Here is an 18,100-nt window from a genome sequence, read left to right on the forward strand (position 1 = left end):
GTTACCACTGCCTGTGTTTAAAAGATATCTTCAAAAGTATCAAATTAGAGCATTAGGATAGCAAAAGCCCTAATTGTGGGGTGGGGCCAAGGAAGCAACCAAATCACTTCCTTATAAAGTCTTCATTCCAAAGGAACAATCAGTAAGCAGTGTAAAACTCAAGTTAAAATACTCAAAATTTGGTTCTCTAATTCCTTCTGTATTTAAAAGAAAAAGGGAAGGGAGAGGGAAAAAAGAGAAAAGAAGAAAAGGTCCCTTAAATTCTACACATTAATGATCTATTACACTGGTGTCTTCCAAAGGGGAAGAAAGGCAGAGAGCTAAAAATGTCAACTGAATGTACTGATCTTCCCTGAAATGAGAAATCCTCTTGGACACAAAACCGAGACAAAACACACAGAAATGCGGTGTGAGCTGGGCCCGTCTGGAGGGATTGCTATACTAGACCAAATCTGACATTACAGAAATAGAAAAAATATTAGAGAAATGCCTGAAGCTAGACCATTTTGTCCTTCATCTTGTCAGACCTCCCATGCAAAGCAAGATTGGGGCTCTCCGGAGATACCCAGGACAAGCAGGAACTCCACGGGCTGATGTCCTTCCTGCATTGGGAGCGAGCCCGTGTCCCAGCACGCTAACGGACCTCTGCTGGGAGGCACCTCTTTCCCAAAGGCACGGCAAGACCAGCATCCCCACCATATGCAGACCTAAGAAAGAGGTTTTGTCTGAGTCAAAGTTCAAACTCTTGTGTCCTGATTAAGTTACTGCAACTCAGATGAGGCAGCTACAGCTCAGTTTCCCCAAAGAATGACTCAGATGAATATTTTATTGATTTATTAGCCCAAGTCTATAAAATTCTCCAGTTCCCCAGTCTTAAAAAGTAAACCACAGTAACTGAGAAGCACACACAGCATTTCAATAATATAATAGGATTATGAACTCCCCAAACTCCACAAGACTAATTATTTCATGGGAACAATGTTCGAAATCACGTAAATACTGACAGGTAGTAATTATAAAACCAGCTAAAGATGCCAAACATCCATTCAAATGTCCCATCACAACCTCCCAGACCAGCATGACAAAGTCACTTGTTGAAAAACAGTTCTGAGAAGCTCACCTAGTTAAATATTCAGGTCTTTTTCTGTCTTTTGGGGACAATATGTTCTGTCGAATCTCTTAACAGAAAACAGCTTTTTCAGCAGTTACAACATCTCATAATCCATGTCCTTTCATTTTGTCAAAATTACTTTTTTGTCCAACATGATTGTCACTAATAGTAGTTTTTAGTTAACCAGAATTATTTCAACAGCAAAGTGCTCCCCTGAAATGATTCATAGTGGGTATAGGAATAGGTTTTATAGTAAGTGTATTATTATCAGAATATAGAGTTTTTTTTCTTTGCCATTTTTTCAACAAGATACTCACATTTCTTCCTAAATTCCAGCTTTTGAGCCCTGCAGACTACCAGAAAACTATTTGTGCTTAAAGGCATGGATGAGCTTTGCTGAATCATGATGTAAGTGACTGGGTGAATCCAAACCCTGCAGATGGTACCCACATACCTTCTTTGGGCAGAGAGACACCAGTACACCGGTTCCACGTAAAGCCAAGAAGTCATGATTGCTTTGGGGTATTATTTCTGTAGGACCTACAAGACCTTGCAATTCCACAGCAAGCCAAAAACGTCTCAGATAACTCCCAAAATAAGTGTTTGATATTCCCCTTCAGTTTCACAGATAAAATCATTTGTATGGGGGTGGGGAGGGGAAATTTTAAAAACACACGCGACAATGATTCTAAGCTACTCAGACTTGAGCCTTAAATTGTTTTTATGACAAGTAATACTGAAAGAACACCAGCTCTTCTCATGCATAGAAAGCACTGCTAGACAAAGTGTTACCCGCCATGTGTCTTCAAACCATCAAGGCACACCTAACAGAGCTAAGGAAAAGGACCCTTTACTTCCTAAAATTATAACATAAAGGCGATATAGTTCAGAAGACTGATTACTAGTGTTAGTTTAAAAAGATTTCGCAGCAAGAAGTTTCAAAAAGACAGGCTGCACTGCTGTTTGGTGGATGCCTGAGTTATTAATTTGAACCGAATCTACATATGGGGTGGGGGGGAAACAGTGCAACTGTTGTTACAAAACAGCGTAAGGAAAAGGATTTTCTTCAACTTCTGAGCAGATCTGCTCTGGGACACTGGGCTCTAACACACAGCTAGTTCTTCTAACATTGTTAGCTCTCTTGTTCTGTTTCAGCCATGTTACTCCAGACAACAGAGGAGATCTGGCTAGTAAATCTACAGGAAAACCACCGAGTCAATTAAAAAATGGAATTGATTTCAGATGTGAGCTAATTTCTCCACTAGTCAGGCAGCAGTAGACACTGGGCAGAGAAAAAGACTCTGAGTCTGTTCAAGATGTTCTGTGAAGTTCTGCAGGTAGCCCAGAAAGGCTCATCCCACACCACCCCATTAGAGAGCCAGATCTGATACCGCGCTGCAGCAAACACAGAACAGGTACAAAACAGGTGGAAATTATACACTCTGATCAGCTAAAATCTCCCATTTCCCTTACCAGACAGATAGGATACGAGACACTGAGAAATCATCTCTCTGCACCTCAGGGGCTGTGTTAAGATTTCCAGGGAAATAATTTTGAGAGAGATCTGGGCAACCGGGATGTGCCACAAAATCTCACAGCATACAAGCGTCTAAAATAAGAAATCATTTTTGTCTGATCACAGCTGATCCCTCTCTGACAAACCTGGCTGGAAGTTCTTCGGCACAGACATCTGTGATGAATTCAGCTTGCATTCTAACTCCACAGTTCACTTTTATTTTAAATCAACAAAGCACCCACGTACCAAACTTCACAAGTACATTGCTGGGAGTCTTTTAACCTCCAGGTGACTAACTGGTCCATCACTCCCATTGTCTTATCACTTCCAAACATGCCACTATTAGCATCAACAGCTGCTGCCAACCAGCAAAAGGAAACAAAATCCTTCGGAGGATTTATAAGCTACCCATTGAAGTTCATCTGGTCTCCATACTAACACAGCAGATAAGAGTACAGATTGCCTTCTCTGTGTCCGCACGGTTTCTATCTGCTGGAGCACTGACTTGTGAGTGGCTAACAGGTCGGCTACCAGCAGGGAGTGAAATCACACAGTAACAACCGTGTATCACTTGCTGTTATTATCCTTGAGTAACACCATCACTTTAAACAGCATAAAATTTTATAGTGTAGTTTCCATCAAGGAACGTGAAAGAGGTTGGTAAACACTGCTTCGTCCCTCACCGCTGCCCTTGGCAGCTGGGAGAGGTACCACCAAACAGAGAGCACCGACAGGGCGCAAAGGAACAAAGTGACTTGTCCTGGGTGATGCAGCCAGCCTAGAACGTAGCTCCTTCCACCCCACGAGTGGCATTTTAACAGACAGGACTACCCTCTGTACAGTCACTGTGCTCCTGCAGAATCCCAAATGCCCTGCAATGGACTATGGACTCTCCCACTTCTATTGCAGGGCTGAAATATTCACCTCAAGGAAGCTGCCAACCTCTATTCAAGGCTAAGATACAGATGTCTGTCTGGTAGATCTTGCACCAGCTCTCCAGTGATGTGATGCTACAAGCCAGGCCATCAATTCAGCCCGGTTACAACACTGATGACTTGAAATGACAAACAGGCCCTGGAAAAAGAGATGCGAGAAGATACACAAATATTTTCCCAGGTAAAAGCTATCAGATGAAACAGGGTCTTTCCTCACCCAACAGCTGTCTATAGTGATTTTTGCATCAAACAGAAACCTGAACAGCAAAGGCACAAGGAGGCTTTAACTTAAAGACACTAACAGCCAGCTATTATTTGCTTCCCACAGACTTGCTCCAGGGCAAAAACAGAAGCAGCAGAAGCATAGGACAGAGCTGAGCCAGTCTTCTCTGGCAACCTCTCTTCCCACACCTCTCAAGTAGATGGACCACAAGGCAGAGACGGGGGGAGCAAAGTCCCTCTCACTGTGAAAAAAGGTCAGGTTTGAGATCACCTGAGGAACCTGAACATACATAAGTCTATCGGACCTGATGAGATGCATCCCAGAGTCTTGAGGGAATATGGATGATGTAGTTGCCAAGCCACACTCCATGATACATACAAATAATACTTAGTAGGGCCTATTGTGACAAGACATGGGGTAATGGTTTTAAACTAAAAGAGGATAGATTTAGATTAGATAAAGGAAGAATTTTTTTACAATGAGAGCGGTGAAACACTGATACAGGTTGCCCAGAGAGGTGGTAGATGCCCCATCCCTGGAAACGTTCGAGGTCAGGCTGGACCTGCTTGTTGCAGAGGGGTTGGACTAGATGACCTTTAAAGGTCCCTTCCAACCCAAACTATTCTTTGAGTCTATGATCTTCCATGCAGGATGTTCACCAGCTCATGCCAAACGAGATTTCAGTGGCCAGCGATGAGCTTAAGAAAAGCTTGGGATGATACAACCTAACCTCACTGTAATAACCCATAATCACAGGTGGCCTCAAAGAAGTACACGGGCCCACCCTGCTGCTAGGGCTCAGCGGTGAGGCAGCACGACAATGCTCTGAAAGCAGCTGAGCTGAAACTAATAACCCACTCTCCTCTGCCGTCTGATCCTCCCCCTTTGACTCCAAGATCCAACACACAAGGAGAAGAGGCCACAAGATGCCACAGCAGCACACAAACAATGCCTAAGCCTGATCCACATGCCACTCCATTGCCGGTCCCACTAGCTAAATCCAACAGAAGTAACTGGTGAGATGGATCAGAGGCTGTATATCCATTCATCCAGGAGTCCAGGACAAACTGAGAGCTGCCAAGAATAAAACAAGTGCTATGATTGTATATCCTCGTTGAGGGGACGAACGAACGCACAAACGACGTGCTGTGGGGAACTGTGAAGCCAATACGATTATCTCGGCCACTGCGCGTTTCCAAAGCAAGTGGAGATTGCCAGCTTCAATGAGGTGTGCTCACACGTACAGGAGTTTATTCCATTTCTACTTGCTGTCTTGTTTTTCTTTTGCTCCCACATGCTTACAGTCCCTTCACAAGAGACTGGAGAAACAAGTAACTGCAGTCTAAGCCATTTATTTCCTACCCTGTGGAAGAGCAGGACATGGAAAGCAAGCCGAGTTTCTGGGCACACGGCGAGAACCCTGAATCGCCTCTCCCAGAACTGGTAGAAACAGCAGGAGACAATGTTTTGAGAGAAGTATTCCAATGCAGAACTTTATCAGAGTGCTTTCACTGTACAGGTACTGTTTAGGTACCACTTCTACCTCTAATACTGAAATTTTTCAAGTCACAGACCTTCTGGGCTCTATCCACAGGCAAAATGTGACCTTGGTCCTTACTGCATCTCCATATACTTCTAGATTATTTCTTAAGATCCCTAATGAGCTTGCTTGTGTATATGGTCTTCAGGGATAAAAATTCTGGCTTTGGACTTGTTTTGTGAAGTGCCACATGTATTTATGGCACCATATAAATAATACATCATCCAAGGACTGCAACAGCGCAGTCATTCAGGCTTTCCGTAAAACTTCTATGAGTAATACCACAGAAGCAGCAATCAGGCATCAAGTATATAAAAATAACAGATATCTACCCCTGATCTGCAGTGCCTGTGTATAATTCCACGTGTAACTTAGTGCCACCACGTGCTCCTAAAATCCTCTGAGCCGGTTTGCCCAGGCCTCAGTTATTTGTGCCAGGAGCGAAGGGAATTGGGTTTCCCATGTGCTGTTCTGCTCAGGAACCCCCCCCTGCTTTCTCCTCCCCACCTGGGGCAGCAGCACCGTACCTGTACCACCACAGCTCTCTGCAGCGCGGGGGTGCACGGGCTGGAACTGCTGCCGGACCCCGTCCCGACGCGTGGCGTGGCTTCGTGCCCCAGCGCCGCTGCCCACTGGAGGGAAGGCTGGATGCTGTCACTTTGCTTTTTCCGGTCCTCGACCTGAGAAAGAGAAAAGCAGCAGCACGTGGCACACTGAGCCTCAGGCTTTGCAGCCTGGAGGTTGTCCAACAGCAGCACAGTGCCCACTGACTCTGGTGGATCTTCCCATCAGGGAGAGGTCAGCTCTGGCACAATCCGAACCATTATTGTCTCTCTGTTTGCAAACCTTCCTTTTCCATCAAGTTTCCAAACTGCAGCAAGGAAAAGGGCTTGATTTGCCATCTGCTGTATTCTAGGCCACCGCATTTGCTGTAGGCTGGGATTTTAGCTGGGAGGAATCATTTCCCTGTATTTACTAATCTTTGACAATACGTAGCCTGTTTTGCTGTGCACGTATTACCTTCTACAACGCTGACATTACTGCATGTTGTTTTCTACTTTAAAACACTTTTAACACTATCTTTTCATACGTTACTTGCACTGTGGAAAAGACTGAACAACATGATCTAGAAGGAATAAAGGTCCTTTTATTTCCTGAGGGCATTGCTCATTACAAAAACCTTTATCCTACGATTTTGACCCCACTGATCCTTCCAGTTTCATTCAACATGACTAATTTCCATTTTCTGATGTGAATCTTCAGCATATCTTCCAATTCAGCAACCTAGAAACAGCTCTAGAGAGTAAACTAGATATTAATGCCATAAAACTACCCAGTTATCTGTGTCTGGGTTGGCATTCTTAATGGTATCTCTCACTATATCTGGATGTTTGTGTCAATGTCAGGAAGGTAAGCATATTCTTAACACAGCCCAGGAAACTGCTGAGGAGATGGAAAATGATTTCATTTAGTCTCACGGATTTTGATGGGGGAGAAAAAAAAACACAGAAAAAAACCCCAAACCCACAAAAAAACCTTATTAAAACAAGCAACCACAGCCAAATACCATGAAATTCTAGCTTCAGTGAACTTGATCGTTATACCACTCTTGAGGCCAGATTGTCATCGCTTGTAACTCCTAATAAAGAAAGGCAAATCTTATGCGCAAGAAAGAAAATGTAAAAATTAGAGTGGTTTCACTAAGCTAGATATGATAATTTACCTACCACCTCTGTGCCCGAAGGGTGCTCTCATACAATACATTACGATCCAGATGCAAACTCGTGCAGCCAAAGCTCTGGGCTCCCAGAACGGACACCAGCCCCTAGCCAGGCACTGAACTGGTGCAGTGTCAAGCCCAAGCTGGGAGTCCTTGCCTCGCAGCTCATCCCCTCCAGTGCCGGTGGGACCCGACATAGCACAGAGCGAGCTCACAGGGGCACACGTCACGGAAAACCTGCCCGGACCTGCCTGCGACAGGATGAGCCCAATGGCAAAGATGAGGAACTCCCAAGAAAGGGTTCTGTGGCCTCAAACATTAAACTTGAGGCTTTGGAGGGCCTTAGGGGTTTTTGTTTGTTTGTTTTTAATGCCTCAATGCAACAATAATTCTGGAGAGTTTTTGTATATCAATAATCGGTCCTGCAAAGCCACTGAGCCCTGAAAAGTATGCAAACAAACTCACTTTTGAGAAGGCTATCTCTAGCCCCATGTAGATCTCTCCCAACAGAGAGACTAGCATCCCTTTGGCTAATAAATAGAGGAAAAAAAAATCAATACCAACAAGAACAAATTCATTGAGTTATCACTGTCAAAAAAAGTCAAAACTTTAAAGCATTTTCAAATTGTTGTGAACAATTATGACTGCTGACATAATTACAAAGTCTCAAACTTCAACCAAAAAATGCAACCCTGCACCACTAATTACAATTTTAGTAGAAGGATCTGTGACTTCCAAGAAGTTCTGAGATTAAGTAAGTTATATTGTAAAATAATTTGTCCTTAAAACTAGAGCATATTATGGTAGCCTTAATGACAATAGCCTTGTGCTATGAACCTAAAAGGCAGGCAGCACTTTATCTACAACTAGTGGTATTTTATTTCACCACTAAATTAAAAGTTAACAGTGTCTGCACACTAAATTCCATAATACATTTCATTCTGCTACAAAGCTGTCATTTACAAAACACATGCCAAAACCAGAGATGAGTATTTAAGCTGACATTTTGCAGTTCTTTTGACTTCTAACTACAATGAAGTAGAAAAGAAAGTTAAACCAACTCAACCGAGCAGCATTTTCTCCCCACCCACTGAAAGCCCAGCAAAGGCAACGCATTTACATTGACTTTGATGTCGTGTATTTAGCAAAAGCAGCTTACTTCTCTGTCCACACCCAATTTACTCCCCAGCTGGAAAAAGACCCAGCCCTCCACCATCAAACAAATACTGATTTCAAGAGGAGTTCATTCAAATTTCAGTAATGATTTGTTTAATTAGTCAAGGCAATCAGGCCTTTGAGCTAGGGCATTTGGGTTTCTGACAGTTAAGTTGTACTTCAAACAGAATTATTCTCGTTTTCACAAACTGCTACTCTAACAAGGAGCTTAATATCTTTTGTTTTCCTGATTTCATATTGCTGCTTAGCTGTTTGCAGACTCTATTCCATTCTTAAAATTCATCATTTCAACAATCCTAGCAGTTTCATTTAACTGTTTATCATATAGAAAATTTCAGCTACGGGAACCAGTTGCAGCACACACACACACGTGCACACGCACCAAGAGGTGACAAAGAATGCACTTGTTTAAAGACTGCAGCAAGATATTAAGAAGCGCTCTGCATTCCTCCTACATACATGTGTATGAGTCCTCCTCATGCCTTTGCTTGGGTGTTTTGGGAAGATGCTTTGCCATGAATGTTGAGACCATCACATCCACCATTCTACTTGGACACAGCCACCCGAGGAGACACCTGTGAGCTGCTGAGATTTTTGAGATCGATCCAGACTTCAGTAACACAACAAATTGCATCGGCTGTAGAAGTGGGCTCACAAGTTGGGACGATATCAAAAAGAAAAGTAAATGTACTAGGAATGATGAGAAATATGTGAAATGGACCCATGGGATTCCACAATATCATAACAGTAAACAGAACAAGTTGGTGGGCAGAAATACTTTCAGAGTTAGCAAAAGAGCGAAGTGGATTACAGATCTTAATCAAGGACTATATGTGGCTAGCCCTGATCCATCAAATCTTATCTACAAAATCCTGGGAGACAAAGAATAAGAAAAGGCATCACAGTCCAACATTGGGGCACAGAGATCTGTGCTTGGGAGGCATGACGCCGTTCTGTGTTTGAGTCAGTTATGTGGACCCGAAATCACGCAAAGACATCTGTTAAATCTCAGATGATGCTACTTTAATTCATTCCTCTTTGGAAGACAAGGGAGTGACACCTGGTTGACCAGAAGGACCTTGTTCCCCCATTCACTAGTCAAACCCTTCTCTGAACTCTAGTAGAAGTCACAGAGCAACCTTTCCTTTCCCTTATCCTCTGTATTAGTGGAGACCAAAGGCTTTACTGCAGCGTAAGCATGTAGTAAGGTCAAGCTCCAGGTTTAGGTTTAATGATCAGTCTGTTCTCTGCTTCAGCATTACCACAGCACCATAAACTGCAAAGCACCAAAATGTGACATTGGCCAAGACGGTACCTCTTTACTTGTGCTGCTTGGTGGAGGATGCACAGCTGAATTTGAACTCTTGGAAGGCTCCTTCTTCTTCTGCTTGTGGTCATGCTGGAGAGACAGCAGCTGTGTCTGATCTTTGGGGAGAGTTCGATGCACCTTCCTGTTTTGCTGCATGTCTTCCACCTTCTGAAAACAAAGAGGGATGAACTTCAGAGAGAACAATGCCTTGGAGGACAACCAAGTTGACCGCTGGAAATACTGGCTTTTCAAAGAACAAAGCGACCACAGTTCCAGCAGGGCTGACAGAAGAGCCACAACCTCGAGCAAGAGGAAACATAAAGTGACCTCAGACACTCTGTTTTTGGCTTTTCAGGCAGTATGTCAGAAAATCATACTTTTTCTTTTTACTTTTCCTGAAACCAGAGGGCTTCAATCAAACACTCCAAGCTTCTGTTTGATCACAAATCAGTTTTCCACTGATGATCATTTTGTGGACAAGGTGCCAGCCTTGACAATGAGACTTCAGCATTAAATTAACCTCCGCTCCATTTTCATTTGTGAAAAAGAAACGGTCCTGGTTACAGCCCAAACACAAACTGGAGTCTGGAGATGTGAGCTTAGGTTGAGCTGACGGTGGAAGCTTTGAGGGTAAAGACCCTTTCAGGAGGGAGAAACAACGGCAAGGACAGAAGTGGGAGAGGCAGTGTCATTGCTGTACCATGACTCAGTAACACATAAGTGAACTCTAAAAGAGGCTGAATCTGAGAACAAGAAGCAGTAAATGCATTAAAAAAAGTCCCTCTCTGGTCAGTGACTCAGAGGATGGGAACACCCCCAGGGAACTGAGAAAGACATCAGCTACAGGACCAGGGAGCTGCAATTGCTGTTGGTAAACAGTCTTTTCATACCTGCTTCTTCTCCGATTTCCTCTGTCCATCTGCTACGAACCGTTCATCCTCCACAGCCCTTTTGTCTTCTTTACACCTCTCCTCTTTCCTCTGCACAGCCTGAGCCTCCGGCCACCTCTGCTCACACTCTTGTTGCCTTCGCAGCTCCTGCTCTCGCCTCTGATGCTGGAAGAGAGCCAGGGAATAACATTGCTTATTTTACTTTACTTTTGTAAAAGTATTAAATATCAATTATTAATTACCGATGACTTATGCCAGTGTTCATTAATCACAAGGCCCATTTCCTGCTACGCAGTCACTGATGGGGGGATACCTGCCGCACTGCCCAGCAGAAGCCAACAGCCACGAACTGCCACCACCACAACTGCCAAACCTGAAGTGAAACCTTTGCCCTTTCGGTAGCCAAGCGCAGATCTGCAATACGTTTAAGCAGGCATGCGAGAGCTCTGCGATGGCTGGCAGCTAACCTCCTGACAAACATCTCCCCGTCATTTTGAGAATGAAAGGTTCTTCCAGAGTGCCCCGGGTTTGCTGGAGCAGCGCTATGCTGCACAAATGCCAGCTCCAGAGTGTCTGCACGAGGCTTGAATTTCATCAGATACTCATGAGAAGAGATGCGTTGGTGATTTGGCAATGCCTCCAACACCACAGTGTGTCAGACAGCTGAAAAGGCAGCAGCTCTCCGGTGCCATCTTAAACAGAAGCAGAGCCAGGGCTCTGGATCGGATAGACTGACTCCAAACTGAGCAACACACATGAGAAAGAAATCTAGATCTCTCATCCCATCTGCCTGAGCTTCCACCACCAAAGGAACTCAAGCAAAATGCCCTTCTTCTGCTCCCAAAGCTCAGGGCAGGCTGTCAGCAGGAAAAAGACAGAGCCCATTTAAAATAATTTTAAAATCGTGTTCAAAAGTGACACAGTCCTCCCAAGGCTAAAGGCTACAATTCAGGTTGTGCTGACAATTTAACACAGCCTTCTTGCCTTTCAAAGCCTACTCTCTACAGGCACGTTTTTCATTCATGATGAGACATGGAACAACAACACAAGCCAGTCCTTACATCCTCCAACCTCCTCCTCTGCTCCTTCTGCTGGTCGATCCGTTTCTGCCGCTCCGTTAGCAGCTGCTTCTTGTATTTCTCCTGGTCCTTCAGCTGCTGCTGCTGGCGATGAGGGTCAGAACGGTTTTTGTTCTCCTGCTGCAGCCTCAGAAACTCACGACGGAGAGTTGATTCCCCCGGGAGATTAACTATGGAGCTGAAAAACAGGGGAGGTTTCTATATGACTAAACATAACATTAAAGAGAGAATATAAGGTGCATTGGGAATGGCTTGTCCTGCGTTAGCAAATTAAGATGTTCCGATAAATCTCCAGCATGTTGACTATGCATCTGCACTTACTGTGCTACAAAACAGCCTGAAGCTGATTATTGGGTCCTTCATTTGAGAGTTTCCTTCCTATTGCAGGGGAACTAAGCAGCAGCTTATTGCAGACATCTCATACCCAGTAGTTACATCTGATAGCTACAAAACAGCTACAGCTACCAGAGGGGATATAGGAGATAAGGGATTCAGAGCAAGTTAAGAAAGCCATTCTGCCTTCAATGAGAACAGCTTGGGTAGTCAAATTTTCTATTCCAGTAATAAAATTAACCTTGGTTCTCCTTCATCTTCATTCAGCTCATCATCTTCCTCCTCACTTCCACTGTAATCATAGTCCGTTTCTTCTAAAAAAAGAGAACAATAAACAAACCCCAGTGGAGGATGCTGTGATTTAAGATACGATCTTGAACTTTGATTCTGAGCACTCAACCTGAACCACATGTAGCTCAGCAGGAATTTAAAAGCCACAGGTTGCATTGGGAGGCTGAAAGGAGGTAAGATATCCAGGTACATAATTCAAAATCTAGTTCAGATAATGTTTCACCTTTTCCCTTGACTGAGTACTGGTTTTGCAAAAATAACCAATTTCAATAATCTGAAATAAATCAGGCTAAACTCACAGAAATCCAACTGCCATAACACCACCAGCAGAGAGTTCTTCAGAAAGAAATTTAGATAGGACACAAAAGACTTGTACTGCCCTTCTCTGCTATTGTATACCTGTTGTATGACTAAGATGAGGCCTTCAGTAAATCCAGGTTTCCTTTTTTTAAAGAGAATAATTAAAAAAAAGAAACAGGGATAATAAATTAATGCTAGTTTTAGCACAGCGGTTCAGAAGAAGCTGACTCACACTTTTAAAGTTCTCTTCAAGACTAACATGAAGGCAGCTTTTAAGGGGTAATTTCAAACTGGTCCTACTTTGCATTGCTGGCTATATGGCATGCTAAAGTGGGACTTAATTTTTTTTTTGAAGTCACTATTTTGAAGTGTATAGTCTGGCAATTTCCCACTGTTCTCCTTTTCAGGGGAGTTTTGATTAAAAATAGCACTTCTCAGGTCAAAATATAACTATCCATCAAGAAGTGATTGTTATCACTGCATTCCTTCCTCCCCCAAAAGGCATTTATGAGAAACTGTAACTCGCTGTCTTTCCCTTCGAATGTGCTTTGAGATTAACAGCTGAAAGAGGTGGCGGAATTTGCAACTGCTATGGGAGCCAGTAAATCTACATTACAACAGCAATTCCATTTTAGGCATAAATATTCCTGCTGTCAAATCAATACTTGGAGTTTATAAGTCACTTTCCAACTGTATGGTGCTTTCTGTGTTTGCTCTCGTAGTCACTGATCTTCACAGTGCCCCTGCCAGTACAAAATATACAGAAGAGGAAGAAAGGAGAGAGGGGAGGGAAAATTGATGGTCAACAGGCTATGGCTCTCTCTGCTTCGCACAGCCGTTAGTTTGCTGTGCACAAGCTTTTACACAAGTATCATCCCCACTCCAGCACTGCTTCTTCCAAGTTTTGTTCTGAAGACTAAGGCTGGCATTTGGAACAAACTCAGATTCTCTCTTTTTCTCCAGCCATCCTGTGAAATAGATGATTCACTATACCCATTTGTAGTTTGCTGGAGCTTGGAGCCTTCTCGAGGTCACTTTTGCGTGCCCCGCTGCAAAACGCTTAAAGAGCGCTTCTGCCCCCAAAGAACTCACAAGCTACAATTACACGGACATGCAACAGGTAAATTAAATGGACTGGGGACAGACAAACGAACTAAGAGACTTGGAAATGCTCGTGAGTACTACTTAGATACTCAAGAAAGTAGGGCACTAGGACTTTACTTGGACTCCTCGCTCACATTAGCGTTAGGGTTGCTCTCAGTGAATTGGGGTCAGTCAGGCTCCAAAGCCTTTAGCACTTAAACACCATTAGGGACCTGGATTTTGGCAAAGAGATCTTCAATACAGCCCCCCTGCTATCAAGGACAACACTTCCTCACAGTTTTCCTGGTTCTACTATTGCAGTTGCATCTGCCTTGTACTCTGCTGCCAAAAGTGGAAGAGTACCTACTCTCTGCAGTGTTATTTTGGTTTTGCTACATTACCCTTTTCTCCTTTTTTCTTCCTGGTCCTGTCCAGGTGGTCTTTCAGCATGATGCGCACTTGCCGCTCATTCTGCATGTCTCGGATGAAGGAATGCTTAAGCAAGGTTTCAGTGGACGGACGATGCAAATAATTTTTTACAAGGCAGCTTTCAACAAAATTCAGGAATTTCTTTGACCTGAAAAAGAAAAGCGGAGGAAAACAATAATCCTTTTCAACTTGTATGCCAAGTGTTTCCTTTAGCGCTGGAATTGTGTGAGACAATCTGAGTTCTGCCACCAGTGTCCCTCCCAAGACCAGCACCACACTGAGGGCCAACGATGAAGAACTCCACCTCAACTGCCCTCTCAGTGGAGTTACCCTGAATTTACATCTGGATCAACAAAATCATCACCTGGCCAATGAAACTCTTTCAAAAAGGCCCTTACCCTTCTGATATGGTGAAGATTTTCTTTATACACATCATTTAAAAGACAAACTAATTCTCTGCAGGCCACGGTGACTGCCATTAGCCCTGCAATGTCCATGCAGTCTTCTGACACAGCTCTGATTCCAAGAAGCCCATCTAAGCCCTGCCTATACTGCAATTTCAGCCACCCATGCCAAACTTTAGCAACTGCAATGATTACCGCAGTTTGGGCAGTTCAAAAGAAAGGAGCTCCTTCCCAAAGGTCAACTACATCTGCACCTGTGGCTCAAGCCAGCACTAGAAACAGCCTAGGAAAGATCTCATAGATCACTGTAGGATTTGACAAGATCGTTGCCTCTGGACAAAAGAGCTCAAAATCCTCAGTCCAATGCAGCAAAAATACATTTTTTACACATCTCGTTACCATTTTCTGGATTTCAACTTCGGGGGCGGGTTCCGTGGGATGAGGAAGAGTGCTCTCATGGGGTGCATGTCACACAGGGCTGCAAAGGAAACCACAAGCTATTGAAGGATGCACGGCCCCCCTCTGTCCCTCCCACAGCCTGACCACGCTGACCCAGCTGGGCCAGGAGCCTGGTTCTCCCGACAGAGAGGAGCAGTCCTCCACAAACACTCCCACTTCCAACAGCACAGCATCCGCCGCAGAACCGCACCGTTAGTCAATGAAATTCATGCTACAGCCAAGAAATAAAGTCTCTGAGTACACAGAAATCTTTCCCGACAGTCTGCTGTTATTGCCAGCTAAAAGAGATTTGAAAGAAAGGCTGCACTTCAGGAACAAGTACAACTTTCTTCATACTGTTAATATATTAAGGTTTCAGAAGAACGTACAAAGAGCCCAACCTTCTAATACACCAAAGAGTTTTTGCATAAATAGAAGTAAAAAGTTGGGATTAAAATACTTAACCAGTTTACTATGTCTGGCTTACGGTTCAGATAAATGATAAGCTAAATTTTAACCAAACTCTTAGCTACGTCGCTCACAGCATAAGAGAAAACGCAGGATGAAGAAAACCTGATGGAAAGTGGAGAGCTCATAAACTGCGTCACTGGCACAGAGCGCAATGACTAAGCACACATTTCATCTACTGTGTTTCGGAGCGCGAGCACCGTTATTAGACAATCTGCAACAGATCCTACCCATGCAGTCAGCGGCTGGTTTCTCTCCAGCCCAATGTACTTCTCTTTAGTGTTACTGTTGTGGAAAGTTGAAGCTACAAAGAACTCTGCAGAAGGTAAATACCGTCACATCTCATCTAACCCAGGCATTTTGTATGGAATTATGATGGTGCTCCATCTGCCATGGAGAAATAGCAAGGGTCAGAGGTCTTCTTCACAAAACAGAGCTACTGAATGACAACTGATACACGGAGGCTGATTTCTTAGGATATACAGGTGTTCCGCAGTGATTGTCTTAACAGGAATGGACTGACAGCATTACAGAACTAGTGAAAGTGAGAAGACTGTGGTCCGGCAAAGCCTTCACTGCCTTCTATTCCTTTCTCTGCTGTTTCTCACATCTGGGTTGTCTTTTTGTCTTTTTCTTTTGTATTTTCAATATCACGTGATACAGTGGGGACAGGGGGCAGAAGAACTCTGGTTTCTAGCTATGGGTCCCAGACACTGTCGTACTACAGTAAACAAAACACAATGCAGCAGAACACAATCCATAGTACTTCCCTGCCAAAACTGGTGAAGACAAACACAAGTGGCATGAGGCATTAGGACGTAAAGCCACAAAGTCTCTCTCAAAGAAGACTCAGAAAGAGTCCCCATGAACTCAGGTCTCAGGATTATGCTTCAGCCACGCTGAAGCACAGTGTCTGGAAGTGCTCCTGAACTCCAGCTGGCTCCTGAGCGCTGCTCAAAACCAAGTCTGACAGGAGAACAGCCAAGTGTTTTGTTAAAAAACACAGCCTACGTGCTCTCAGGCTCAGGCCAGAATATAATTTATTTCATCTCCTGTGCTCTCAGCAGTGACCGGATACCCCACCGCATCACATCTGCTTTGTGGGCGCTGGGGGAAAGCAACCGGTCCTCCGCGGAAACCAAAACGCACGAGGGCTTTGCATCCCCGCGGCAGCACCGGTCTGTGCGCGGCGGCTGCGAGAGGTGAACTGGGGGGACAGTGGTGGGCGAGGGCAGGCTGTACAACCATGGCAGTCTGCTGTCAGGTTGAGACTGTGGTCACAGACTGAAGCCATTATGTGAGCAAACACAGTATTTATCCCCAAATCTGCGAGAATCAAGTCAGTTCCAGAGTAAAAATACAACCTTCAGGCCCAGCTTCTCCCACTGTCAGATTTTTTTTTTAGCGACCTAAGCCCAAAGCCACTCTTGTCAACTTTTTCTGCTAACATGTCAATCACTTCTGCTTAGCCGTACCCACAGGCAATGACCAACAAAGTGATGCTAACGAGAGCTCTAAGAAGAAATTTTTTGCTTCCCTAGGAAATGAAGGCAAGGAATCAAAATGCAGACTTAAAGGGTCTAAAAGGAAGAGGAAAGCAAAAGAGTCTAAAATGAGAAAAAGTCATAGGTTATTCTTAAAGACACAGCCAGAATCACAATTTTGTACATCTGGGCGTTAGCCAAGCATGAGTTATTTTAACACAGAACATGTTTGTAAAGCATAGACACCCCGTCTTTATACCAAATCACTTACGAGGAGCTCCTTCAGCCATTTCAATAGCAGTGATTCCCAGAGACCATAGATCACTCTGCAGGAAAAGAAACATTGCACATTGCAACTTGCAGAATTCAAGCTTTTTTTGTTTGTTTGTTTTCTTTTGGGTTTTTGGTTCCTTTTTTTTTTGTTTGCTTGTTTTTACAGTTTCCCCAGATTTCTCCTGGATCAGGACATTTTAGTTGGAGCAACACACATTCTGCTCCCTCCCGTTCCCTACCGAGCTTTTAGGAAAATGCTAATAGCCAGAAGCTTCCCATTTCCCATGCAACTCTGAACAGCTGACTCATCATTTAAGCAGCCAGCCCCAAAACGCAGACCTTCTGCATTCAAAAAAACAGAGCCAGAACATAGCAGGCACCGTTTAAATACATGTCTTAAATCTTTCAAAGATTTCATGAGGCAGCGAGACACAGCAGTGTCTCGCCCCCCTGCTCCTGGCCAAAAGAATTCTTGGTCTTAATGCTTATTTCAGAGCAGTCATTGCTGAGTTTCTACATTGATGGAACAAAAATTATAGGCAGGCCTTGGGGGCTGGCTTGTTGTGTCTACAAAGTCTCCAGTCTCGTGTTTTTGGGCACATGAAAGGAGAGAGCACATCATACAGTCAGATTCACGTCGCAGTGTATGTTCAGCTCAGTTAACGTTGAGTGGAGTTTCCTTTATCAGCTTACCTGGATACTAAGGGCCAGGTTTTGATCGTGGAAGGTTAAATGGGAAACACTACCAATGACTTTAAAAACTTCACAAGTTTCCAGTTGATTAATCATGCGCACTATTTTACTATTTTTTTGTGTCTAAACGTAGCCAAATGACAGGCACGTGACCAAAACAATTTGCAGGGCTTCTTTAAAACTATCTTTTAGAAAAAGCTGTGAGAGAAGACAAACCTTCAAAGATGAGAAGCAATATACTATTACATGAAAAGCAGCTCATACCCAGCCTGCCACTCTAACTAAATTTGACTTTATCAACAAAGCCTTCTCAGTCCAGCTGCTCTCAACCACTTTACGCAAGCTGAAAACTAGTTCACATCATAGTTTGTGGAGGGATTTGTCAAGAAAACTGGTGAGAGTTTA

General features: G+C 43.8%; 1 protein-coding gene across 3 annotated transcripts in view; it reads right to left on the bottom strand.

Moving 5' to 3' along the window:
* NRK (Nik related kinase) overlaps positions 1-18,100 on the bottom strand; it is a 102,395-nt gene that overhangs the window by 34,030 nt on the left and 50,265 nt on the right. The window contains exons 8-15 of one of the 3 annotated variants that reach the window (XM_086619663.1): positions 17,001-17,055; positions 14,739-14,817; positions 13,908-14,083; positions 12,074-12,146; positions 11,482-11,677; positions 10,421-10,585; positions 9,537-9,695; positions 5,853-6,005 (exon numbers count right to left, since the gene is read on the bottom strand). In XM_086619663.1, the coding sequence (XP_086475789.1) occupies positions 5,853-6,005; positions 9,537-9,695; positions 10,421-10,585; positions 11,482-11,677; positions 12,074-12,146; positions 13,908-14,083; positions 14,739-14,817; positions 17,001-17,055 (1,056 nt within the window). Of the gene's footprint in view, positions 1-5,852; positions 6,006-9,536; positions 9,699-10,420; positions 10,586-11,481; positions 11,678-12,073; positions 12,147-13,907; positions 14,084-14,738; positions 14,818-17,000; positions 17,056-18,100 lie in introns of all 3 variants that reach the window. The other 2 variants (XM_086619662.1, XM_086619664.1) reach the window with 2 other exon arrangements.

The sequence above is a fragment of the Tauraco erythrolophus genome, chromosome 13 (genome assembly GCF_009769465.1).
Source record: "Tauraco erythrolophus isolate bTauEry1 chromosome 13, bTauEry1.pri, whole genome shotgun sequence".
Taxonomy (NCBI): domain Eukaryota; kingdom Metazoa; phylum Chordata; class Aves; order Musophagiformes; family Musophagidae; genus Tauraco; species Tauraco erythrolophus.